The sequence below is a fragment of the Aphelocoma coerulescens genome, chromosome 10 (assembly GCF_041296385.1).
Source record: "Aphelocoma coerulescens isolate FSJ_1873_10779 chromosome 10, UR_Acoe_1.0, whole genome shotgun sequence".
NCBI lineage: Eukaryota > Metazoa > Chordata > Aves > Passeriformes > Corvidae > Aphelocoma > Aphelocoma coerulescens.
In genome coordinates this window covers 10203311-10225563 of record NC_091024.1, presented here as the reverse complement: position 1 = coordinate 10225563, position 22253 = coordinate 10203311, and the positions used below count along the sequence as shown (strand labels likewise).

The window sequence follows — 22253 nt, the reverse complement described above, 5'->3', positions numbered from 1 at the left end:
AGAATCATAGAATCCTTTAGGTTGGAAATCTCTATGAGCTTGCAGCTGGTTATACTTCCATTTAAAAAACAAAGACTTTTCATTTTTTCCAAAACAATACTCCCACACTAACTAGTAACTGCAGTCCAGCCAGATGGTTTATGGTTAAGATATGCTCCCCACAAACTTGTATTTGTAGTGATGAACCACACACTGGGCTGAAGAAATTCCTACATGCTCTGAAATTAAACTGTCATTATCAATAATCTATCCACTTAATAAATGATACAGTGTGCTAAATGCCCAAAGAATCAGCAAAGGATAATTCATCACTGTCACAGACACAATATACTTGGGGACATGGTATGTGGGCATCAATGCCTTCTATGCAGGTGATTAATTCTCTCCTGACACCCTTTGTGTTACACTTGGGTTTGCTATTATTTCTTCAGCTTTTGTTTTCTTGGCCAAAACTTGAAAGAAACACTTACTTCCCAAGCTGGTTTTTTGAAAGATCCAGCGACTTAAGTTGTTTGCAATTCCACTTATCCTGCGAAGGCAACGTAACTAACTGATTTCCCAGCAGCTTCAGGGACACCAAAGCCTAGGAGAGGAATAGCCTGGAGTTAGAGAGCACCAAACACACAGAAAGAGCTTTTTTAGCGTGGCTATTAAATAACAGAAACACGAAGAAAGTACATCTTATTCACCAGAACATCCTGTCCGTGCTGCCCAGCATGCAAACATTTCCTCCCTGTCCCCAGCAAGTTCTGCACGGAGCAGCACCACTCTGGGGAGATTATTGCTCCACTTGCTGACAGATGCAGTTGGAAACAGCCCATGCAAGAGGACATTTTACTTTTTAGTGAGGAAACCTTTCCAAATGGAAAAGAACAGTCTGATTTACCAACACAGGATGCCACGTATGGATTAGATATATATATGTGTGTGTGTGCGTTTGTATAAGCTGGTGTCAGATTTACACCTGCTGTACATGCACAAAATCAATGTGCAAAATATGAACTACTTCACACAAGGAAAAGTTTTGATTGCTTTTTTTATGTCATCTCTATTAAAATGGACAGGATTTACATTCACTTTCCAAGATTTATACAAGTTACACATCTCCTTTTTTTCCCCCCTCCCACCAGAGACAGGACTTTTAAAAACAAGTGAAGCTGATTGATACCATACAGTTAACACCACACGGATAGGACTCAGCTGGAAATACCAAGTTAAACATAAGATCTCCTTTAAATTTAACTGAAATATAAAAGAAAAAAAATGCAGTTCCCATTCAGATTTGTAAAGTTTATGCTCTTCCATCTGCCCTTAATAATGTCAAGGCTCAAACTATAATTTTCATTTGGCTGAAAATCCAATTTTCCACTGAAAAGCAGTGTTGTCTGTAGAGTTTCCAACCAGGTTTATTCAGCAAGTCCCCCTCCATGAAAAACTGAGATAAGCAGAATGTCAGCTGAATTATCTCCTGCCAGAAGTACAGCAATATTAATGAATTATATCCCATGGAAATCATGTTTTACCAGCAGAGACTTCAGTGTCAAGTATGTTAAATGTTTTATGTGCTCCAGACAATATAAAAGGTTTATGCCCCTTTACATCGAGCCGGATTAACAGTGTCTCACGAAGCCAGTTTGTTGGCCTTTTTTCAGATTGGAAAAATATGAGGTGTGTCCACGTGACACAAGGGATGGACAACCAGCAGTTGCTGGAATGGGAATCATCGTGCAAAACGCTCCCTCTAGTGATGGAGAGGGGCAGCACCGGGCTTTGCTGGGATTTGGGGAAGCTGAAGGGAATACAAAACTGCGGACAGAGTGAGGACTGGAGAAAGGGCTGGAAAGCTGAATCCTGACAGCCAATGCTTTTACCATCAGTCATGCTCCCCTGGAAGGACGGCCCAGCCTACCCTTGGCTCCTGGTGTGGGGCTCCCTCCAAGTGTCAGCATGGGGCCGTGCAAGGACAATGCCTCAGACTTCTCCCCAAAACAGCCCTGGGCAGGGGGTGGGAGGCAAGGGAGGCTGCACGTGCCAGACTTAGCACAAACTGTGTCCCGTGGGGTCTAACTGGGGTGTTCACTTTCAGTCACTGTGTCTCTATTACCCCCAAACGCTGACCAAGGCCACTCTCCAGGGAGCTGAGAGCCTGGGGAGCTTCTCTCCAATAGCTTCTGTGCCTGGGGGAGAATTAGTGACTGTCAGCTGGCTGTGGTTCTTCATGACTGAAATTCTGGAGATCTCTAGTCCTTTTAAATTGCCTCTTCTCTCTAATTTCTCCATTTTTACTGCCTTTCAGGGTGAGAATGGGGGCCTCCAGAAGGGACACAACTGCAGTGGCAGACAAACTTCCTTCAAACCTGATGCCACAGCATGCAAAAGGGTGTGAGATGACACCTGAGGGAAGGGACTGCAGCATCCAGATTAAGGTGCCTCGGCCAGCTTGTGAAGAGGAAAAGCTGACCAGAGTGTTACCCAAATTATCCCACCTAGAGGGGGCCAGGTGTCTTCAGGAGAAGCAAACTAGGGAGAGGCAAACTAGTCTAGAGAACTAAGACATGGCTTGGTTGGTTTCTTTAGAAGGCAAGAGCCAGGAAAGCTGAGGAGGTTTCTGTTTCTCTTAACAACACATTTCTGGAGTACACATGGTATTAAGGACTGAGCTGCTCCCAGTCTTGAGATTCCTTGCAAAACATGCAAAGGCCAGTGATAAACTACACTGCAACTACAGTGATAAATGACTGTCCCATGAGATGTGCTTTCAAGTCACAGGCCTCCTCTGTTGTCTGCTTTTCCCAGGGAGAAGAGAGTTCATTGCTGTTCCTACATAAAAATAATACATTATCTGTAGGAACATGTTACTGCCCATTTCTCCCCTTTCCCACATCTGCTTTTGGAGAGAGCTGGAGCACGAGCACAGCCCTGTTCACCAACACAAACTGCAACCAGGCTCCTCTAGGCATGGGGTTTCACCACCTACTTGCTCACCACACTTTGGCCCTTGGGGCACTGAAAAGGCTTGATATTTATTTCTTTTATGAATATAATGCTGAAGAGATATGGATAGGAACTGACACTAGGGCAGCCACGGCTCACTAACTTTGAAAACATCAGCAAAGACTGCACTGAGGTCTCCCCCATCCTGGTGCCTTTGCACCCCTCAGCAATCCCTGAGCAGCAGCACCCAAGAACTGTGCCCTGGAAGCACCATCTAGTGTTTAATATCTGTCATGGTGGCTCCCACCCCCTGGGATGATTCTCAATGCATTCAGAAAAACCAAGTTTCAGAGACAATAGTCCATAGGATTCACTCTGTTTCAGGAGAAATGCCAACTGGAAACAAATGGCCACCGGACAGCAAAGCCAAATGTGCAGGGATCACTGGAAAGAGCTGAGGGAGTTCAACCCTCTTGTTACAACAGGAGCAAAAGGCACCTTTGCAGCAGATCCTGAGATCAGGGCTGGACATGGATATGAACCATCACTTCTGCATCCTTCCTGCAGAGGCCAGCAGGGAAAAGCATGGAACTTCTGCACAAATTCACCTCTGTTTCTTTCTCCACGACCCTGAGTTTCACAATCTTGCAGGGAAGCTTGGAGGAAACCCCAAGTTCTGCTTTGTTTCATGTCAACAGCATGTGAAAGCAGAAATTCTGAAGAATTTTGACATGAAACCATGGATCTGTGGTGTCCACAGGAAAGAATTATTCAATCTACAACCTTTAAGATTACAGAGGTCCCAAGTAGCATGTTTAGGGCATTCATATGTGCTATTTTCAGAACAGGAAGACTAACTCATAATTACACAAGACTGGTGTGTGTTTTTTTAAGAAAAAACACAACTATTTGTGAGTGTACTTGAGTACATCAACATTTCAATGGCTGGAGCCTGAAGCTACAATGCAGGGCTTATCTTCCAAACTGTGCTCCCAAATTCTGCAAACCACAGCCAGCCAGAGAGTTCTCAGAAGACCTGTGTCAGAAACTAGATATCATATCTCACTGGATGAGGGCCTGAATGTGGTGATTTAGGGGGTGACAGCCTGCTCAGGGGCTCAGTGAAATTGCACCAGTTCAAACCAGCACTTAGGCTCCTACCTTAACCGGGCAGCCAGTTCGAGGTCTGAGTCAGTATTAGGAAAAATAATGTGAGAACTGTGAAGAAATGACACTTACTTCAAGCTGGAAGAGTCCTGCTGGAACTTCTTTTAGTAAGTTCTCAGAAAAATCCACTTCTCTCAGGTGATTTTTCCAGAAAACAGTCAATGCATCAGGTAGGAATTCCAGTGCATTTCTAGATGCCTTACAACATTTCTGGAAAACATTAAAACCCCCACACTTAGAGAGTAGTAATCATCTCTTCAAATAATGTGGTAGATCAGCTGTCACATGTCAAAAGCTTTAATAAATTAATTCTAGGTGGTCTCTTTAGATATCTTGATCTAGATAAATTATTAGGCATGCAGACACAGAGCTTGCTAAAGAGATGCACTCAATTGCTGGTCAAATTCCTTGGTGGGCAAAAAGTATTCCAAAAATTATTTTGAAAATCACCCACCCCCATTTGCTTTTCAACCATACACAAACACTTCTCAGAAAGACTGGATCTGAAATCCACAAACCAAATTTGGCAGGGGCACTGCTACAGAAACACAACAGCCTTTTAAGCATCTGACAACTTTTTAAGCATCACAGTCAATTTTTTTGCATTGTTTCAACAGCTTTTTCAGCCTCTGACTTCGCCAGAGCAGTTCAACTTACCAGGGGGCAGGCCCAGGGATCTGGAAACACTTTCAGCTGATTTCTGGAAACATTCAGTATGTTTAGGGACTTGAAGCAGTATAGAAAAACCGTTGGAAGTTCCACCAACCTGTTGTCAGAGACATCAAACTCCTGCAGCTTCCTTAAACCAATCCAATTAGTTGCTAGAAAACATGAAACATTGTGGACTTGGTATAAGCATGGAAGCTTTTAAGCCATTTAAGCCATCATTTTAACATTTTTGGGTTCTTCCCTACAGCTCAGCCTTGAAAGGTAAGCCAAACACTGGACTGTACGTACTGTTTTCCTCATCAAATAACTTCTCCATATAGTTTTTGGAAGCGATGAGTTTTTTAAGGCTTTTAAGATGTAGGAATCCAGTAGGGAGAGTGGAGAGCCTGTTGCTGGATACGTCGACCTCAAGTAACCTGTGAGTACAGAAAAATCTCAGTCAGGCATCAGTAGAACACTAGCAAAGCTTCCTGTTGCCACAGACCTCTGTTTTACCCGGACAGCTTTAGTTCTGAATGAAAGCAGCTGAAATGTGCCTTACAAGACAAAGTATAAAACCCTAATTAGAAAATTAACTCTTCCAGGGAGCAGAGAGAGGTGGTCTGGACAGAGAGCAGATCAAATCATTGGTATCAGCCAGTAAATGTCACTCTGAGCCAGCTTAGAGGAATGGGGCTCATAAGAGTTGGAGAAAAGCAGAGGCAACATACAGGAATAAAAGTCCCCACAACTGTCCTGACAACAAACTTGGAAACGCTGAGAACGCAGAGGGGCAAATCCTAAGTCAAACCTTGCAGCAGACAGAAAACAGAGCAAGCAGCTCCTGCAATGGGCTCTCCCCTTACACAGCCCCCCTCAAGCCCAGGGACTGGTTTGAGCCTGCTCTCCCTGCAGGCTCAGCTTTGTGTAGTGCATGCACCTTGTACAAATGATCTCATCAGAAGACTGCACACTGGGTAACTCTGTCAGCTGATTGTCAGCCAGGCTGAGCTTCCGGAGGTTTATCAGGCCCCATGGGATCACAGATGGAAGGGACACCAGGCAGTTGGCAGAGAGATCAAGCTCAGTTATCTGACAGGAGATATCGATCAGCCAGTCTAGATCCACCCAGGGCAGTTTGAGGTTTGACCAGTTCACACACAAAGCCTGCAGATGTCAAAGAGAGAAGAGAAAACTGCATTAGTGAAATCCCAGTTGCTCTCAGCCTGTGCTACACCACTGGGAATCTGGCAGAGCAGAGCACAGACCATAAACATTTTGCTCACTTTCCAATCTGCTTCTAGGAATTAAACTGACTCAGAGATGAAATCATGCCTGGATATCAGCAGCCCCTGCTGTATCTGCTCCATGATCTCACTCCAAAGACCATGAGCAAGCTCAAGCAGGAGACCTGGACTTCTTCACTAGTCCACATTTATTCAGGGTCCAGCTTGGACAGAAGAAAATGTGAACATATAGTGATCACCAATGCAAGGAAACAACCCAAGGCTTCATTTTCAAGATCACCTCATTGCATTCCAATCCTTGTCCTGAAATGCACATTTTAAAAATTATATTCCCAAAATGTTTCCATAAACTTGGTTGTTTTGACGTAATTCTGCCCAAAACAGCCTCAATGGAATGATGCTAAATTCTCCACCAGGAGGCAGCAAGAACCCGACTGCAAATTTAATTTGCTTTCCAATGCCCAGGATTTAGCTCTTACGACTTTTAACCCCAAATTTAGAATTAAAAGGAATGTTTTTGGGGAAGGGAGAAAAAGAAAAGGGAAACAAAGGCCTATCTCAAATGCTAATTTGAGACTCGGAACTGGTCATTGTAGATCAGACGGTTCAAATGTTTAGGAGAATGGAACAAAGGGTAAGTACAAACAGATGCACTTTTTAGATACTGACAGTAGTTGTACTTGGTGTAGACACTGTGCTTTTCAAACCTTCACTTGTGATGCCTCAGGACAGCCCTGTAAATATGAATGGAAATATTATGCCCATTGTGTCACTGGGGAAACCAAGGCAGAGAGCACCAGCTGTTCATTTAAAGCTACATCCACTGCAATGCCACAAGGCACCCCTATAAACCACAGCGAGCCAGCAGCAACAAGAAATCAAATTAAGCAGTCTCCACTGCTACTGGAAAATACACAGCACCCAATGGGAGCTGCACTGCAAAGCTTTCACTCTCACACCAAACATACCCTGCTTTACCGCTAGATTTGCCAAGTCTGCATATTTAACAGCTTCCTGCTTAGAAACGCCTGCTTTAAATTCAGTATGCAGTTTTCTGTACTTTTCTTACCTGTAACATGTACCACAAATCCCTGGGCTTAGGAAAAAAGTACTTGTCCTTGAGTACACCAACCAATGCAGTAATAATACAACCTTACAGCCTTCTTTTAGGGGGTGCAAGCTGGACCTTGTGTCTGTGCTGCTCCTCTTTGCAGACTGATAACCCATCTCTATTTTGTATTTAGATTGCAGTGTACATTTCCCTCAAAAATGCAGAGGCATGGCCTTAGGGTATTTAATGTGATAAGGAGATACCTGTAGAATGCAGATGACTTCTCAAACCACAGACAAGATTGTGAAATCCAGTACCTGCTATCAGCGCTGCAGGGTTGGTGTCCTGTATCCAAGGCAGCTTTTTGAATCCCAGCAATTAGAGCTCTCCTTCCCACTCAGTCCTCCTTCCCAACCAGAGACAAGGACTGACAGTGTCTCTGCAAACTGGAGGACCAGCCAAGCCCCTTTACCTGACTTAGGGACAGTGGACCAAATTCATCTGGTACCAGTAACCTGATGTCAGTGGAGTTACCTTAGGGGTTCGGTTGGTTCAGGACTTTGCAGTGAAAACGTTAATTAAGTGAAAGAAATCCTGACAGCAGTGCCACAAAGAGAAGGGATTTCCTGCCCAACTCATAGTTAATCACCTCCACTATTTTCCCAGAAAAGCTGTTTCTTTGATGACAAAGGTCTGTGGTGCCAAACTCAAAGAGCTCAGGGCTCAGGCCAGCCCTTCTCTGTTTAGGGCTGGTGGTGAGCTCTGTTCTCAAACCAGGGACAGAGTTCAGACGATGTAAGCTCAGGGCAAGGCCTGACTGCAGGCAGCTCACTGCTCTTCAGAAGGCCAAGGAAAACCTCTGTAGACTCCCCTCTCCTGCCAAGACAAGAATTTCTCAATACAAGCCCTGAAGACCAAATTGAAATCTTCTACTGCAGCGATGTCAGGGGATGCACTGAGGCAAAGGACTGGAAATTGTGCAGGAGCAAGAAACCCCACTGCTCTTGGGCAAACGATCAACTATAAATATGAAAAATATTTACTTAAATCTGAGGCTGTCTGGTAAGGTGATTAAAAAAAGCTGTTTTGCATTTCTCCTAAATGACGTGATGTGCTCCATCAGAACTCGCTCCTGCTGTAGATGGGATAATCTGAGGACAGGGATCTGCTCCCTCCATCAACAACCCTGCTCTGAATCTTGTGGGGGACTGCTGCAGATGTGTGCTGATGGTGATGTAAGTGAGATTACCAGGCTAAAGAAATGAGAGGAGGATCCCACACATATACATACATTTGTATGCTTGAATAAAAAATTATTGGTAAAATATTTCCTAGGGAAAATATAACAGACAAAGCTATTCTCTGGCCTGTAATGGAAAAATTAAATATATCTCACACTGCACATGCTGGAAAGTTACATTTATCTCCATGCTGACTACATCTATTGAAGTTTGGAATCTGTGCCCAGCCACTTCACTGCAAAGGCTCTCTTTGGCATTTGTTACCTGTTCCTGTAAAAATGGACTGCTTCCTCTCTTTAGCAAAACTGTGGTTTGCTGTGGGTATAAATTTATGCCAGGAAAAAAACAAAAGGAGAAACAGATATTAGAAAAATGAGATGTAACTCCTCTTGCCTGCGTGAAGGCAGCTCTGCTCAGTGCAAGGGCTGTCTGGAAGGTGTGGCAGCCAAAACCAGCTCTCAAGCACATTTTATGCATAGCTCTACATTCACTACTGTGAAATCAATTGGAGCTCAGCCGTCCTCAAGTGTTTCCACTCAGAGATAGCACAGAAAGGACAAACCCTTTTGAAGTTCTGGGCTCACTCTGAAATGATCAGAGCTTGGTTTGCCCTCCCTGTCCAAGGGGAGAACTTTCTGACATCCAGCTGGCTGCCACTCACATCCCAGTCTCCACACAATCCAGTTTTGCTTCCTCCCTGTATAAAATCCATCTCAGGATGAACCCTCTGGGATAAGAAGAAAGCACCAAGGCAGTTTGTTTGCAGCTGCCACAAAGTTGTGTTTTAAAAAGTTATCAGGGTGTGTGAATGTCACTTCCCAAAGATCTCAGCTTTGCAGACAAACTAGGACAGATCTCCCTGAATTTGTCCCAGTCTGCCAAAATGAATTCAAAGAGAAAGCATTAAATAAGCAAACATATTAAAAATAAACAGCTACTAGGAGAATCAAGGTCCAAGTTTCTGTGTTTTTTTTCTCTGCTTTTATTTTCTTTTTAAACCAGGCCCTTCTGGCAATTAGCTGATGTTTTAAGACTGCTCTCTTCTTCTTTGCTCAGGGTGTGACAACAGCAAAGCTGAGTCATTTTTACAGCAGCTAAGTTAAATATTGCCAGCAAATTCACATGGAAAACAGACCTCTTCCCTGTGATTCAAACATTTATTCCAAGTTTATTCAAGCTGAATTACCTAGCTTGAATTTTTTTTCTTCCGAAAGACATTTTATCAACTCTTATCCACATCTAGGATTCAGTTTCCTTTTGTTTATCTGTCAACAAAATTAGGAGTAGCATAAGGACAGCTCTAAATTACTGACTGAACCTAAAGAAGTCAAGTTCATTTATGTGGTCTAACACTCAGAGTATCAACAGGAACCCAGCGAGAGGGTTCTGGCAGAAAAACAGAGAATGGAGAAGTTTGTAAAACTACTAAAACCTCTCTCCTTGTTTTTACTTAACACCAAAGCAGAACCAACAGCCTGCAATGCTACAAGCTGCGCAGACAGATACTCAGCTGGACTGATTAGGGACATCTTTTCACTGCAAAATTTTTGTGACCTGATGAAAACTGTAAGCACTGAAAGCTCAGGGAGCTGATGCTCCTGTTCAGTGTGGGTTAAACTACATATTGAGGCGAAAAAATTTAAAAAATGCCTGGTAATAAATTGCTGGAGAACAGTATAAATAATACAAAATACTGTGTGCTTCCCTATAAAGCAGTAACAATAACAGTGTGAGTACTTTTTTTACTGCTGAGGATCTCAAGTAGGAAAGATACTCAGTAGATCATTGCTTTGCTCACGCTTCTTGTTAACAAAAAGTCACCCAAGCCCATTTTTACCTAAACTGTCTGACACAGAAGGGTTCCCATGCTCAGCTCTGTGCCACACCAACACTTGGGGACACCACAGAGCTTGTGGCATCACTCTGCTACCAGGGGGCACAACAAAAACCTAAAGGAAGTGATGACCCTGGGGGCACAGAGGAAATCTGTGCTAGAAGCAGCCCAGCTTCTTCTCTGGAAGACTTTGAGCCCAAAGTTGGTGCTTCCTCTCCCCAGCACAGCCTGGTTCACACGATGGTGTTTAAATTGCCCCAGAGAAGCTGTTGCTGTGTCTTGCACAGAGATGGCATTCAAAGCCCTGATGTTTTACACCTTGTAATTCAGCATCAAAGCCAGCTGCACAGTTTGTTCTCCAAAAGGGCAGCAAACCACAAGGCTCTTAGTTGAGAAGAAGAATCAGCAGCCACATGGCATGCAAAGAAAATTACCAATTATTAACATTATGCCCCTTTAAAACAACATCTCTTCAGGCAGATAAATGGTTACTTACTGTTTTTGCTGGAGCACTACCTGGTAGTGGGGTTGTCTCAATGAAATACTTCCTCAGAAGGTGTTTGCTGGATTCAGGACTGTCCATCAGGATGTAGGAACAAAAGAAAGCTCCATTCCGCAATAAAAACACGGCTATGTCTTCATTCCCTTTGGAGAAAAGCAGATTGTTGCCTTTACCTCATGTAAATGAACCAGCAAGGAGCTGAACACAAATCCTGGGAAATAACCACTTCTGAAAAAAACTGTGGGGGTGTGCAAAAAGAAAACTGAACTGTGTAAAGGCTGTTTCCTCCAGTGGCAGGACTCTGTTTGGTCAAAGTGAGACAGCAAAGACACTGTGTAAAAGTGCTGGCCCAGGCTCTTTCTTTTTTCTCTTTTTTTCCCAGTCTTATTAAACTATACACACAGCTGTGCTTTGAAGTGTAAATTATTCAGCCTAAATCAAGCATGTGTGCCAGAGTGTCCATAACAATAATGCTTTTACTTGCAAGGATTCTGGTTTTTAAGGGTCTTTTCCCTAGGAGTTTATAGACCAAAGTTCAGCCTCTCAGTGTTTACAGTAATCTAACTTCACAAGGCCCTGACTTCAATGTGGCTGAATCAAAAGATTCAGAGGAAATTTTATTTTCATTTTTCCTGCTGGAAATCCAGCTCCAGACAAGCCATGGATATCATGCTATGTGTGAACAGCTCTGCCCATGCTTTAAAGACCTGGCAGAAAAGGGGCAAAATGTGGAAGCATGCAAATACACACCTGCCTTTATAGCAGCGTAGAGGGGCAGGCGGATGAGGACGGGGAATTCATTCTTCCGGACTGCACAGCTCTCTGGGTCAGCACTGTACGCACGGATCAGGAGCTTGACAATGTCCAAATGGCCCTGCTGGCAGGCTATGGCCAGCATCCAGTTCAGGAGCTGCTGGCAAGTATTAGGACCTACCAGAAACATACAAAATGTGACTTAGTTGGTGCCACCAGGCTGTAACGTGCAAGGAATACCCAAAAATAATGGCTGTGCAAAGGGGTTTGGTAGAGGGTGAAGCTCCTGAGGACAAAAAGAACAGGTTACACTGCAAAAGTGTGTCAGAAAAGGGTCCTAAACTGGTCAGGCACAAAGTTTTCAGCTCTGCTTAACTGTTCTTCTTTACCCACCCAGCTAATGGGTGAAATCTTTGACTGTCCCTGGCCTAAGCATTCACTAGGCACCAAAAGTTCTGCTAAAACATCAGCAGATAAATAAACATCTGATCCTAACCAGGAATGATCAGGACTGTCTTTGGATCCAGATCCAACAGACATTACATCCAAACACCCAAGATTGGCCACTTCTCCCAAGTTCATGATGGGGGATACAAAGAATGGGGAAAACCAGATGACTTTCCATGTTATTGGATGAATAAAACAAAAATAAATGCTTCAGTCAACAAAGAAGAATTGGTCTAGCTTGTTTTCGCTGCAACTTGAAGTCTCCCACAAAAACTTTCATTTCCCCTTCAAATATTTCATTTCAGGTCAAATCTTTACTATCAATTCATAGTAAAGTCAGACAAATGTCATTTAAGGCTAAAAACTAAAATACCATGTTCTGATTTCTGCATGAATTTGCTGATGTTTTAGTCATTCTCAAACTGCCTTTTTTTCTGAAATAATGTTTTCCTGTAGAACACCACTTTCCTCTAGGTATGCCTAATTCTGGGCATGTAACTAAATGCCCAGGACAGGATTATTTCTGCTAACAATAAGCAGTCCTCAAATCTCCCCAGATTCCCTGTACCACCTCTATTTACTTTACAAAGTCACATCCTCTCTGATACACTTACAGGAACATCCAAAAGCCCAAGCTTTACATGTCAAGGCTTTTCTGCAGCTTATCCACGTGGAAATTACATTGCTCTTTGCATTCTTAACAACTCCATTAAATCCCTCACCCTCCTGCTACAAAAAATGGGCTCCACTTAAGCTGTCAGCCACAAGTAGTTCTCACTCTTCAGGGAGAATCACTGCAGTGCAACAGCCAAATTGCAAATTTATGCAATTTATACCTAAGCCCTGTGATTGGTTTCTGTGTAACTTCTCAAGAAAACAGTTGGAAGGTCCTGCATAAAAATTTCTGAAAGCTGCTCTTTGTACAAAGCTCCTCCCCTGACCCCCCCCCCCCCAAAGCAAGAGTTGGAGGGAATTTGATCACTTCTAAACTGAGCTAAGTTTCCAGAAACTACTTAAGTCACTTTTCATTACTCAGTGTATTATATTAATATAATTTAATTTTTGCTACTAGGTTACTCTGCTTCCTTTCCAGCTGAAGGAGATATTACACTTAATTGCATCCCCCAAACTGGAACACTTACTTTGCTTACCAGTGCTCCAACAGGACACCAAATAAGCAGGTTTCCCAACAGGTTATTCCCGTTCTCAGTGAGGCCACTGGCAACTACTTAGTCCCAGTAAGGAGCTAGAGCTATATTCAGGTTAAACATTGCAGAAGACAGCTTAGCTCGTGTTGCAGTGTCTGAGGTCAAGGATTAGCCCCAGATGTTCTACAGGACCTCTGGACCCCAAATCCATGGAAAGTCCCAGGGAGAAGCAGCTGCCAAGCTCACAGAACACTGAGAGAGCAACAGGGACCCAAACACAGCTCCTGGTCCTGAGTCAGAGTTATGCTCTGCCCCCTGCCCCCCTGCTGCCTTAGGAATTGTGTCTGAGTCCAAAAATGTCTCTGCTCCTAAATAATTACTATAATAAAATCCAAGTAAAATATAATGATTATTCTAAAGAAGGAATTCCCCTGAAAGTCAAAACAAAATGTCAAGCAGAGGATAAAGTGGGTGCCAGCTGCACACCCAAAATGCCCCTGACCAATCAGGCCACTCACTGCCAGCATTACTGAGATTGCTGGATCAGTAGTGGGATGATGCTGTACCCTGAAAATCCCCTAATTTCTCCATTGAGTCTGGGATGTTACCCAGCTGTGAGGCCTGATGGAAATGAACTGTCTCAATGGCATCTTCCTCCACTTCCAATTTGCAAACATGGGATATTTTTATGTATGTGTTCCTTCCCCCACGGGGGAAGTTTTCTTCAAGCACAGCAGAGATCTGATCCTTCCACGCACTCTCCCATGACTAAATCCCTCCCCTTCCAAGGAATGTGAAAAAACCCAAATGCCTGCTTGAAGCTGTAGCACACAGCTCCTGAAAAGCTTGGGGAGAGGCAGGGTCAAGCAAGGGCTTACCACGCAGGGAATCCAGCAGCTCTTTCACGATGTCCTTGTGCCCAAAATACGCAGCCACCACAGCTGCATTGTCATCATTGGGCTCTGTTGGTAACACCACCAACGCTTCCTTCAGCAGGTACCTCACTGCCTGCAGATCTCCATATGCTGCTGCAATGCCTAAAAGCTGACACTGGTGAAGGAAACACAGCAAAAGAAACTCTCTGTTAAAGGGAGCAGGCAGAGAAAGAGCATTTCTAGATCTGTATGGATTTATTTGTGCCCATGCCAAGGCATGTCCACTGTCACTGTGGTTAATTGAGAATGTCATAAACACTAGTGGCCATTGTAATCATTGTTGATACATTTATTATATTAATTTGTTGGGGTTTGTATTATTGTTTTTTGTATGGTTTTATTACATAAGTGCCTGAGGCACAGAACAGTAAGTATAAACGCACTTTTCATGGACCAACAGAAAAAGCATTTGCACAGCTCAGCTGCAAAATGCAGTATTACCTGTTTTGGAGATGGCCAATATGATCGGACTTGACATGCAGGGACCCTCCCAAAACACTAAGATCACCTCTGTGCAAAGAGCAGGCTCAAAAGGAGGGCTCTGAAGGCAGAGCAGTGCAGAAGCTGGCACAGAGTTTGTGACAAAATTCCACACACAAGCAGCAAAATCTTCCCAGGAAGCTATTAACCATCTTTTCACTGATGGGGGAATACATTTTTTACTAAGTCTATAACTGCTTCCTTTTTACGGGGAAAAATGCATTTCCCTGTTTTGGTGACCACAGCACCAGCACCCCTCCTCACACAGCTCCTGTTCCTGCAGACACTGCTCCCTGTGGTCTGTCTCATCTTCCTGATCAGTGTTTTCAAGGGCAGTGCCCCTGAGCATGTTTCTGCAGAGCCCCTCTCAACCACTCATGTCTGGGACCCACACAACTGAATGGATTTTCTCCATAAGAAAATGACAGAAGACAGCACCATCTTGGAATTTTGGTATCATTGCCAATAAAATCTGAGAGAGAGCAGTAACCTAACCCAACCTTTTCCACTTGCAGTGCAGTCTCCTCACAGGACAACCTAATCAACTCTTGGGCCTTGCTGGTGTCCCCAGCTTTGTAAGCATCCTGGATGCTTTCTGTCACAGGGGTCTGGATTACGGAGACGTCGCCACTTGTGGACTGTTTGCCACCCATGTCCACAGTTCCTGCAGGAAAAACAGAAATGAGAAGTCAGGGAGAAGTACCTGCTCATTACTCATGCACAGCTGAAACGTCAGTGAATCCTGGGAATAAAAGAAGTTGGTGATTTTCAGTGGAATATTTATTGCACACAATTGAAAAAAAGAGCCTGATAAAAGAAAGTGATAATATGTTAAAGTACTTCCCAACAGGGACATGAAACTAAGAGGGACAGCAAGTTCCCCAATTGCTCCCAGAGGTGGTTTCCAAAGGAAGGTGTGGAAGCTCACACACATGGACACATAAACCCTTCATCTGCCTGGCACACTCATTCTCCTGCTGAGGAACCAGGGAAGAGAAGAGATTACATGGGACTGGCACCTGCAGGAATTCTGACAAAGCCAGGAATCTGAAAGGCAAATCTGGTATTACTGGCCTTGCTTTAGTCACATTTCACTGCTGACAGCAGCCTGATAAAATCCCACTGTCCTTCTGTGTTTTCAACCAGAGTTTTAGACACCTCTATGAGTGTGAAACAAAAGAAATTGGGAATATTTCCTCTGGGGAAAAAAAAAAAAAATGGAAAAGGAGATTATGCAAGATGCCCAAGCGTCACCTTAATCAGTTCTGGAGAATCCCCTAGACCAGGCTTTCTTTACCTAAAAGCTGTTAGGAGCCAGAAGAGCTTTTAAGTGTCAGAGATTAAAAGCTGCAGCCATTAGAGAAGATGCTTTGGTGGGTGGCTAACGAGGCAGCCAGGAAGTCTCACACTCAACCATTCCCCAACTACCAGGACAGGGAAAGCTGCAGGAAAGCCACTGAAATACAAAATGTTTTCAAGTTCACGCCTTAACAACATGCAAGACAGAGGAAAAAAGCATTGTCCACTTGAAAAGAGACCATTTCATACTCACTTTTCCCTGAGAAAACAATAATGTTTTATTATTATTATTGCTTATTTCCAAATGGTTAAATAAAGCACTTAAGCCCACAGATTTTCACATATGCTAGCAAGGATTTTTTTTTTAAATATGTCACGCAGGGTCTAGTTTAATGCAGTCTGGAAAGAGAAGTAAATCTGGAGCAATCCATAACTGTCAGTAAATATCTTTGATTAATGCAGTCTGAATCACCAGTAGGTTCTGACTAACACTTCTCATCAATTATTTAAACGAAGCTCAAATCACTCAGACATTGGAGATGGCTCCAGAGGTTTGTGCCATTAAAAATGTGCCCTCACCAATAACCTTTCCCAGATGATGCAGAATGTGTGAAGGACAAGGAGCAGAAATCAAGGCCGATGAAAGTAGGATTAAAGTACAGCACAATAAAGAGCATCTCAGAGTTCATGTTAATGGGTGTAGTGCTTCCATAACTCTGTAATTTTAGGAGAGAGTGAGAAAATGGGAAAAGAAATTCATCCTTCATTTGGTTCACTCTTTTAAAGCAGACCACACACTGATAAGGGATCACTAAGAATATCACATATGATTTAATTTTCATTTCCATGGACATCAAAGATAGTGAAAAAAAATATTTTTAGGCAAGTATGTTTAAAGGATGATAGAAGACAGAACTTTAAAGCAAAATAGTTCTCCAGTCAAAACAACTCAGAACTGGACTAAGAAAATTCAGAAAGTACAGATCCAGGCAAACACTGCAGTTACTGGAACAAGCAGCCTCCCTGCTTGGCACTCTCTGATGAAATCCTGAACCTACACAGAAGATCCGGAATTCCCCTTGGAGGAAAAAATGCCTCACACTGGAGATACAAAACAGCTGGAAAGCTGTTCAGCTTCCCACTCAAGGAGCCCTGAAAACCAGGGCTGATAGAGCAGAGCAACTTCAATTTGCTTCCTATGAGATGCAGAAAGAAAGGAAAAATTCTACTCAACGCCAGCCTCAATCCTGATTTTGGGGACGATCACTCAATACCCACATCTGCAGCCATTCCAGATGTAAAGGCACAGCCTTTCTGCCAAAGAATTGAGCAGGATCATCTCTCTGCTTTTAAATCACAGCCAGGGAGGGTGGAGGTACAAGAATCTCACAGTCAGAGATTCATCAGATCCTGGTGTCACATCTCCCTCAAGCAGAGGTCTCCAGCCAACCCCCCACACATCCTGCACACCAGAGCTCTCCTTAAAGGAGCATTTTCCACCTCTCCTGCTGGAGCTGCCCCACTCCAACCAGCTGAACAGGGAGCACAAGGGTCACAGGGTTGTAACTGAGGGAAGGAGGAACTTTGCCTGCTCAACCCTAATCCCAAGACCACTTCTGTGTTTTGCCAAATGACTACTTCACAAAACATCTCGGCCAATGTGTTGGGCTTCCTCTTACATTTTTGGCCACCCACAATTTCTGAAGTCCTTTGTAGTGCAGTGACTCAGTCACAACCCCGGTGCCACCAGCACTGGAACAACATGGGCTGGCCATGAGTTGGGTGTAGAATTCTGGGATCTCCAGGAATGGGAAGGTCACAGACAGCTGGCTCCATGGAGTTTACTCCCAGAAGTCTTCAGGATATTCATTTTAGTCCTTAAGCTCAATTTCATTCTTGTCTTAGGCAATTTTTTATTGATCTAATCAAAACTGCTCATTTTTGAACATCTGAATGCCCATCAAGGAGAATTCAATAAAAGTTTCATTGAGTTTAAGAAATTCTACTGTTTGAAATGGATATATTTATATCAAATATTCTTGGTAGCAAGATAATGCTACCCATCTCTCAAGTTTCTTACACCAAAACTTCCTCCTATGATTCCATGCTGCAGAGTAAATTGACCTCCTGCCTAAGGCCTGAGGGAAGAAGCTGCCGAAGGTCTCCAGCAAAAAACAGTCCTTGTGATTATCAATTAAAAGCCTGAAAAGAGCAAAATTGATGAAATACAGATAAAAAAGTTTGCCCTCAACCAACAGCTGTACTCAGATGGTGCTGTCAAATTTTAGTAGAACTTTCAGAGGTTAAATGAGAGAAGGTTGGCTATCCGGTCCCAAATCCCCAAAAAACACAGAGGCCATCCAAGGCAAAGCTAAGCATCTCACCAACAAAATTACCCAGCTCACAGAAGACTTCCTGGTGACTTACTAAGTGATATATTGGCTTCTGAAATGCAAGTGCAAATTAAGAAGCAGCATATTCTATAAGCTAAATTTATACACACCAGTAGGGGGAAAATAAATGAGGAAAACTACATTTTACTGACTAAAGACTTTTATTTCTACAAGATGCATGACTGACCTATCATCAGCACTGGCATTCATGTAGGCTGGGAATAAAGTTTTGCCAGTACATGCACCAACCATTTTCAGCAGAAATCTGGGCCAAAATCCAAAGAAATTCTGCTCTGCTTTTAACCTTACATGTCTCCTGCTCCTTGCCTGAGCTCTTCATGGCTTTCCTAGGAGAGTCACCTCACTCACTCCCAGCCTTGAGCAATGTGATAGGAGAGCAGTACTGCTGTTTTTGGACTGGCTTGTGCAACACGTTGAGCATTTAAGCCTGGGTGCAACAAAGTGCCTTTAATCCTTAGATTTTATGGATTTAGGAACCAGCTTTGCACTTTGCACAACGGGGTCTGTGTTACTGCACAATGCACATTGCTGTAAGCAAACCAGCACTGCAAGGGATGATATCTCAGCAGGACTTCTTGGATATTCCTGTACTATCCAAGAAACTCCAGAAACTTTAGATCCCCATTGCCATATTTTTTACTTTCTGCTTTATTGCACCCAGATCTGGGGCAATTCCTGTGCTGGCACAGGTTCCTCTGAGAGCACTGCCCCAAAGCGGCACCAAAAATCAGATAAATGAAGCCTATTTGAACTGAAGTGGGTCATTTTCTCTAACACCTTTGAACATCGATGAAAATAAAGCCATGGAGTTTACTCCCTATCATTCAGCCTCTGCATCTCTGCATCATAATTGTTTAACCTCTCTATAGATCCACAGCTCCTTTTCTTTTATTGCTTTCTACTAAAAAAGCTGTAAGCAAACCAAGGGCTGTTTGTGAGGGGAAAAGGGGAGGCATTTGCTAACACTAAAAGCATCCATCATCTGTTCCTCACACCACTTAACAGCTTGTACAAAAGCAACTAACTCTGGAATTATTTCTCTCTTGATTTCAATGATTTACACTTTGGAAATACCTTTTAAATTTGGCTTTGCTTGTAACAACCTTTTATAAAAGCTAAGGGCAAGACTAATTTCCCTTAAAAAAATATCCCAATGAAACCAGAGGTTATCAATAAAAAAGCACCATTATTTTATTGCCTTTTTAAAAGGGTACAAGGTATCACTTTTAAAGTGCAACAGACAGCTGATCCAGCTCAGAGAAACAAAATAAAAATAAGCCTTAATAATAAAGAGTACCATGAGAATTTTAGGGTCCTGAGTAGTTAGACCCTGTCACAGGCCTTATTACAGCAGGTGAACAAAACACTCTAAAATTTCTAAATTGACAGTATGCCATTAGTAAAAGGGGAGGGTTTGCAGGTCAGTGCTGTGAATCAGCAAACAGCTGCATAACAAAGCAACACAATGCACAGATGATTATTGTCTTTATAGCCCAAATCACCGCATCTCTGACACAAACTCGCAAGAGTTTGTAAATGCTACATTAGGCCTTTTGATAACCAGCAGTTCTTTGGCAACTAAGTAGGATTTTTTTATTTAGCAGAGAAAGATATACATGAGATGCTTTACCCAGGATAAATCAGGGCAGGAAGCTAACCCTCCAAAAACAGAATTACAATAATAATAAAACTTTAAAACCGCTACTGACCTTGTCATAATGTGTGCAGGTATTTCCAGAGACAGGAGCAAATCAAGCTGGTGCTTTAACACAGCATCCCATCCAGCGATGCCCAATTAAGCTGTTAATTCCTGGGACTGATAACCACCCACCTCTGCTTCAGCACGAGCAGCTCCTGCAGTGGCCACTGGATGGAATGGCTGGCTGGCTGCTCCTTTGTCTGAATTAACTGCTACAGTTTAGCCTTGACAGATATTTTCATCTCCATGTCCCATTACAGCGAAATCCAAGCCTCTGGTTCAGAGGATGTGGGGATGGGGGTGGGCAGGGAGGCCGCCTCTCCGGGCTGAGCTCAGACATTAATTCCTCAATAGCACCAGATGGCTACAGCTAACCTTTACCAGCTTAATCTTTTGCCATTTTGACTTCTGAGTGCTGCCACAGCACAGATAAAAAATGAGACAGGGATGAGGTTGAAGATGTGCTGAGTGTTTAAAGCCAGCACCTCCAAACATTCAAAAACTCACTGGTGTCACTGAACATTTTTCAATACTACTCCACGCAAGCTTTGCCCAGCTGGTTTGCCAAATTAATGGAAAGCCCTGTTATTTCTGAGTCTCTGCAACAGTCTCGTGCATCTTGTACTGCTTTGAAAAACTTCAGGCTAACACACTGAGCAGCAGCCAACAGGAAGCCTCCAGTGATTTCAAAGGATGATGGATCTGCCCTACACTGAGCTTTCCATTTAGATGGGTAAGAAAAATTTTTCAGTCCTCTGGAAATTTTTGAGATACTGAAAAATCCCATAGCAAACCAGGAAGAAAAAGCCAAAACCCTGGGTTCTTTAATAAAAAATAAAGAAATAAAATTTTCAGTCAGCCCAAGTGGATAAAAATGCTTTATGAAACAAAGGTATCTTTTGTGTTCCTTCTCTAATTAGCTGACACTTCAAGGTTTCCTTTTTAAAAAAAAAAGTTGTAAGACTTTCTTCATTCATTTCATTCCTTCATTTCTTAGAAGATAAAGCCACAGACCAAGATCTCTTGTGCCCCCCACCCACCCACATAGGCAGAATTTGCCTCAAAACCATCCTGCAGCAAGAACCGTGTGATCTACTTCACCTTTTCTCAGATTTAGGTGAAATACATGTGGCTCAACCAATTCTGCTCTAAAACATTCCTGTCAGGATTCAAAAATGGCCAGAACTACTAATAAATCCGCCTGTGAGAAGACACTGAGAACAAGATGGTTTATCTGGGAAGTTCCAAATCCCCACTGGAGAGTCTATGCCAGAACTGGGCCATGGCCTCTCTGACCCTAATTAATATCTCCCACAACAAGTGGGATGTGCCAGCTTCTCAGGACAGTGGGAGCCCTCCACACACTTTCTGCCTATTTCCTGTGGTTTCATTTCCCCCAAACATAAACTGTTTCAGCTAATTAAAGGAGTGGCTCTGCACTAAGATCTGCCTGCCAAAGGCGCTGGAAAAGATGATGTATTGAGCACAAAAGCCACCCGCACCTAAAACACAGCTCACAATCAATGCTCACTGCCCCAAAAGGAGACTTAAAAACCCCAAAAGAAACCAGATATGAAACACAGAGGAATGCTTCAAAGGCAAAAATCCAGCACTGAAGAGATCTTTTTCACTATTATTGCATATTCTGGAAGTATTTTGAAATTGTTTACATGCCAGCACCGCACATGCATCATGCTGATCTGCACTAAACATTTTCCAGCAAGCACCCAGGGCATGCTGACAATTTTAGGTACAGTTGTGTAAAGTGACCAATTATCATCAGAATCATAGGAAATTTTCTATTCATAACACCCTTAACCTGCAAGGAAAAAAGAGCATTTGCTAATGCAAACCTGAAAGGAAAACACTAAGTCCTGGGTAGAAAAATGCTCTGGATTCCTGCCTTTTCACTGGGCTCCAGAACAGAATTATGAGAAACAGACGCCGCCAAAGGCTTTAGCTCCACACTTACACAATCATTTCTTCATCATCCAGGATAATGGGGGAAGAGGGAACAGAAAAGCCTCAAATCCTGGTAACACTGGGACTCAGCGGTATCAGCGGGCAGTGCCAGCACTGCCAGATCCGAGCAGGCTCCTGCATTTGTGTGTGCATCTCCCAAATTCTTGGGACTCTGGGAATTGTTTGTATTGTCCAAGGAGTTAACACAGAACTGAGCTGGCTATTCTTTGCTGAAGTACAAAAGAGGCTGCACAAAGGCACTACAAGGCAATGGGGTCAGAGAGAGAACAAAGAATTACACTGAAATATGATTGTCAGAACAAACCCATCATGCCAGTGTGCAAATCATGTTGGAAAGTGCAAAATAGATCCAAGGTCACTAATGATACCTGCAGCAATCCATGGAAAAGGAACAAGGGATTGGGACATGCCTCTCCTCTTGTGCCCTGCAAGAGGACAGGATGTTCCCCACTGGTTGGTTGTGAAGTGCAG

At 43.2% G+C, this 22253-nt stretch overlaps 1 protein-coding gene across 4 annotated transcripts in view; it reads right to left on the bottom strand.

The window, feature by feature from the left end:
* The window catches only part of LRRK1 (leucine rich repeat kinase 1), a 73856-nt gene that overhangs the window by 38977 nt on the left and 12626 nt on the right, over positions 1-22253 (bottom strand). For 3 of the 4 annotated variants that reach the window (XM_069025871.1, XM_069025870.1, XM_069025872.1), the window contains exons 3-11: positions 14888-15051; positions 13851-14022; positions 11375-11554; positions 10619-10767; positions 5690-5916; positions 5059-5186; positions 4759-4922; positions 4174-4311; positions 471-583 (exon numbers count right to left, since the gene is read on the bottom strand). In XM_069025871.1, the coding sequence (XP_068881972.1) occupies positions 471-583; positions 4174-4311; positions 4759-4922; positions 5059-5186; positions 5690-5916; positions 10619-10767; positions 11375-11554; positions 13851-14022; positions 14888-15051 (1435 nt within the window). Of the gene's footprint in view, positions 1-470; positions 584-4173; positions 4312-4758; positions 4923-5058; positions 5187-5560; positions 5638-5689; positions 5917-10618; positions 10768-11374; positions 11555-13850; positions 14023-14887; positions 15052-22253 lie in introns of those variants that run through there. The other variant, XM_069025873.1, reaches the window with a different exon arrangement.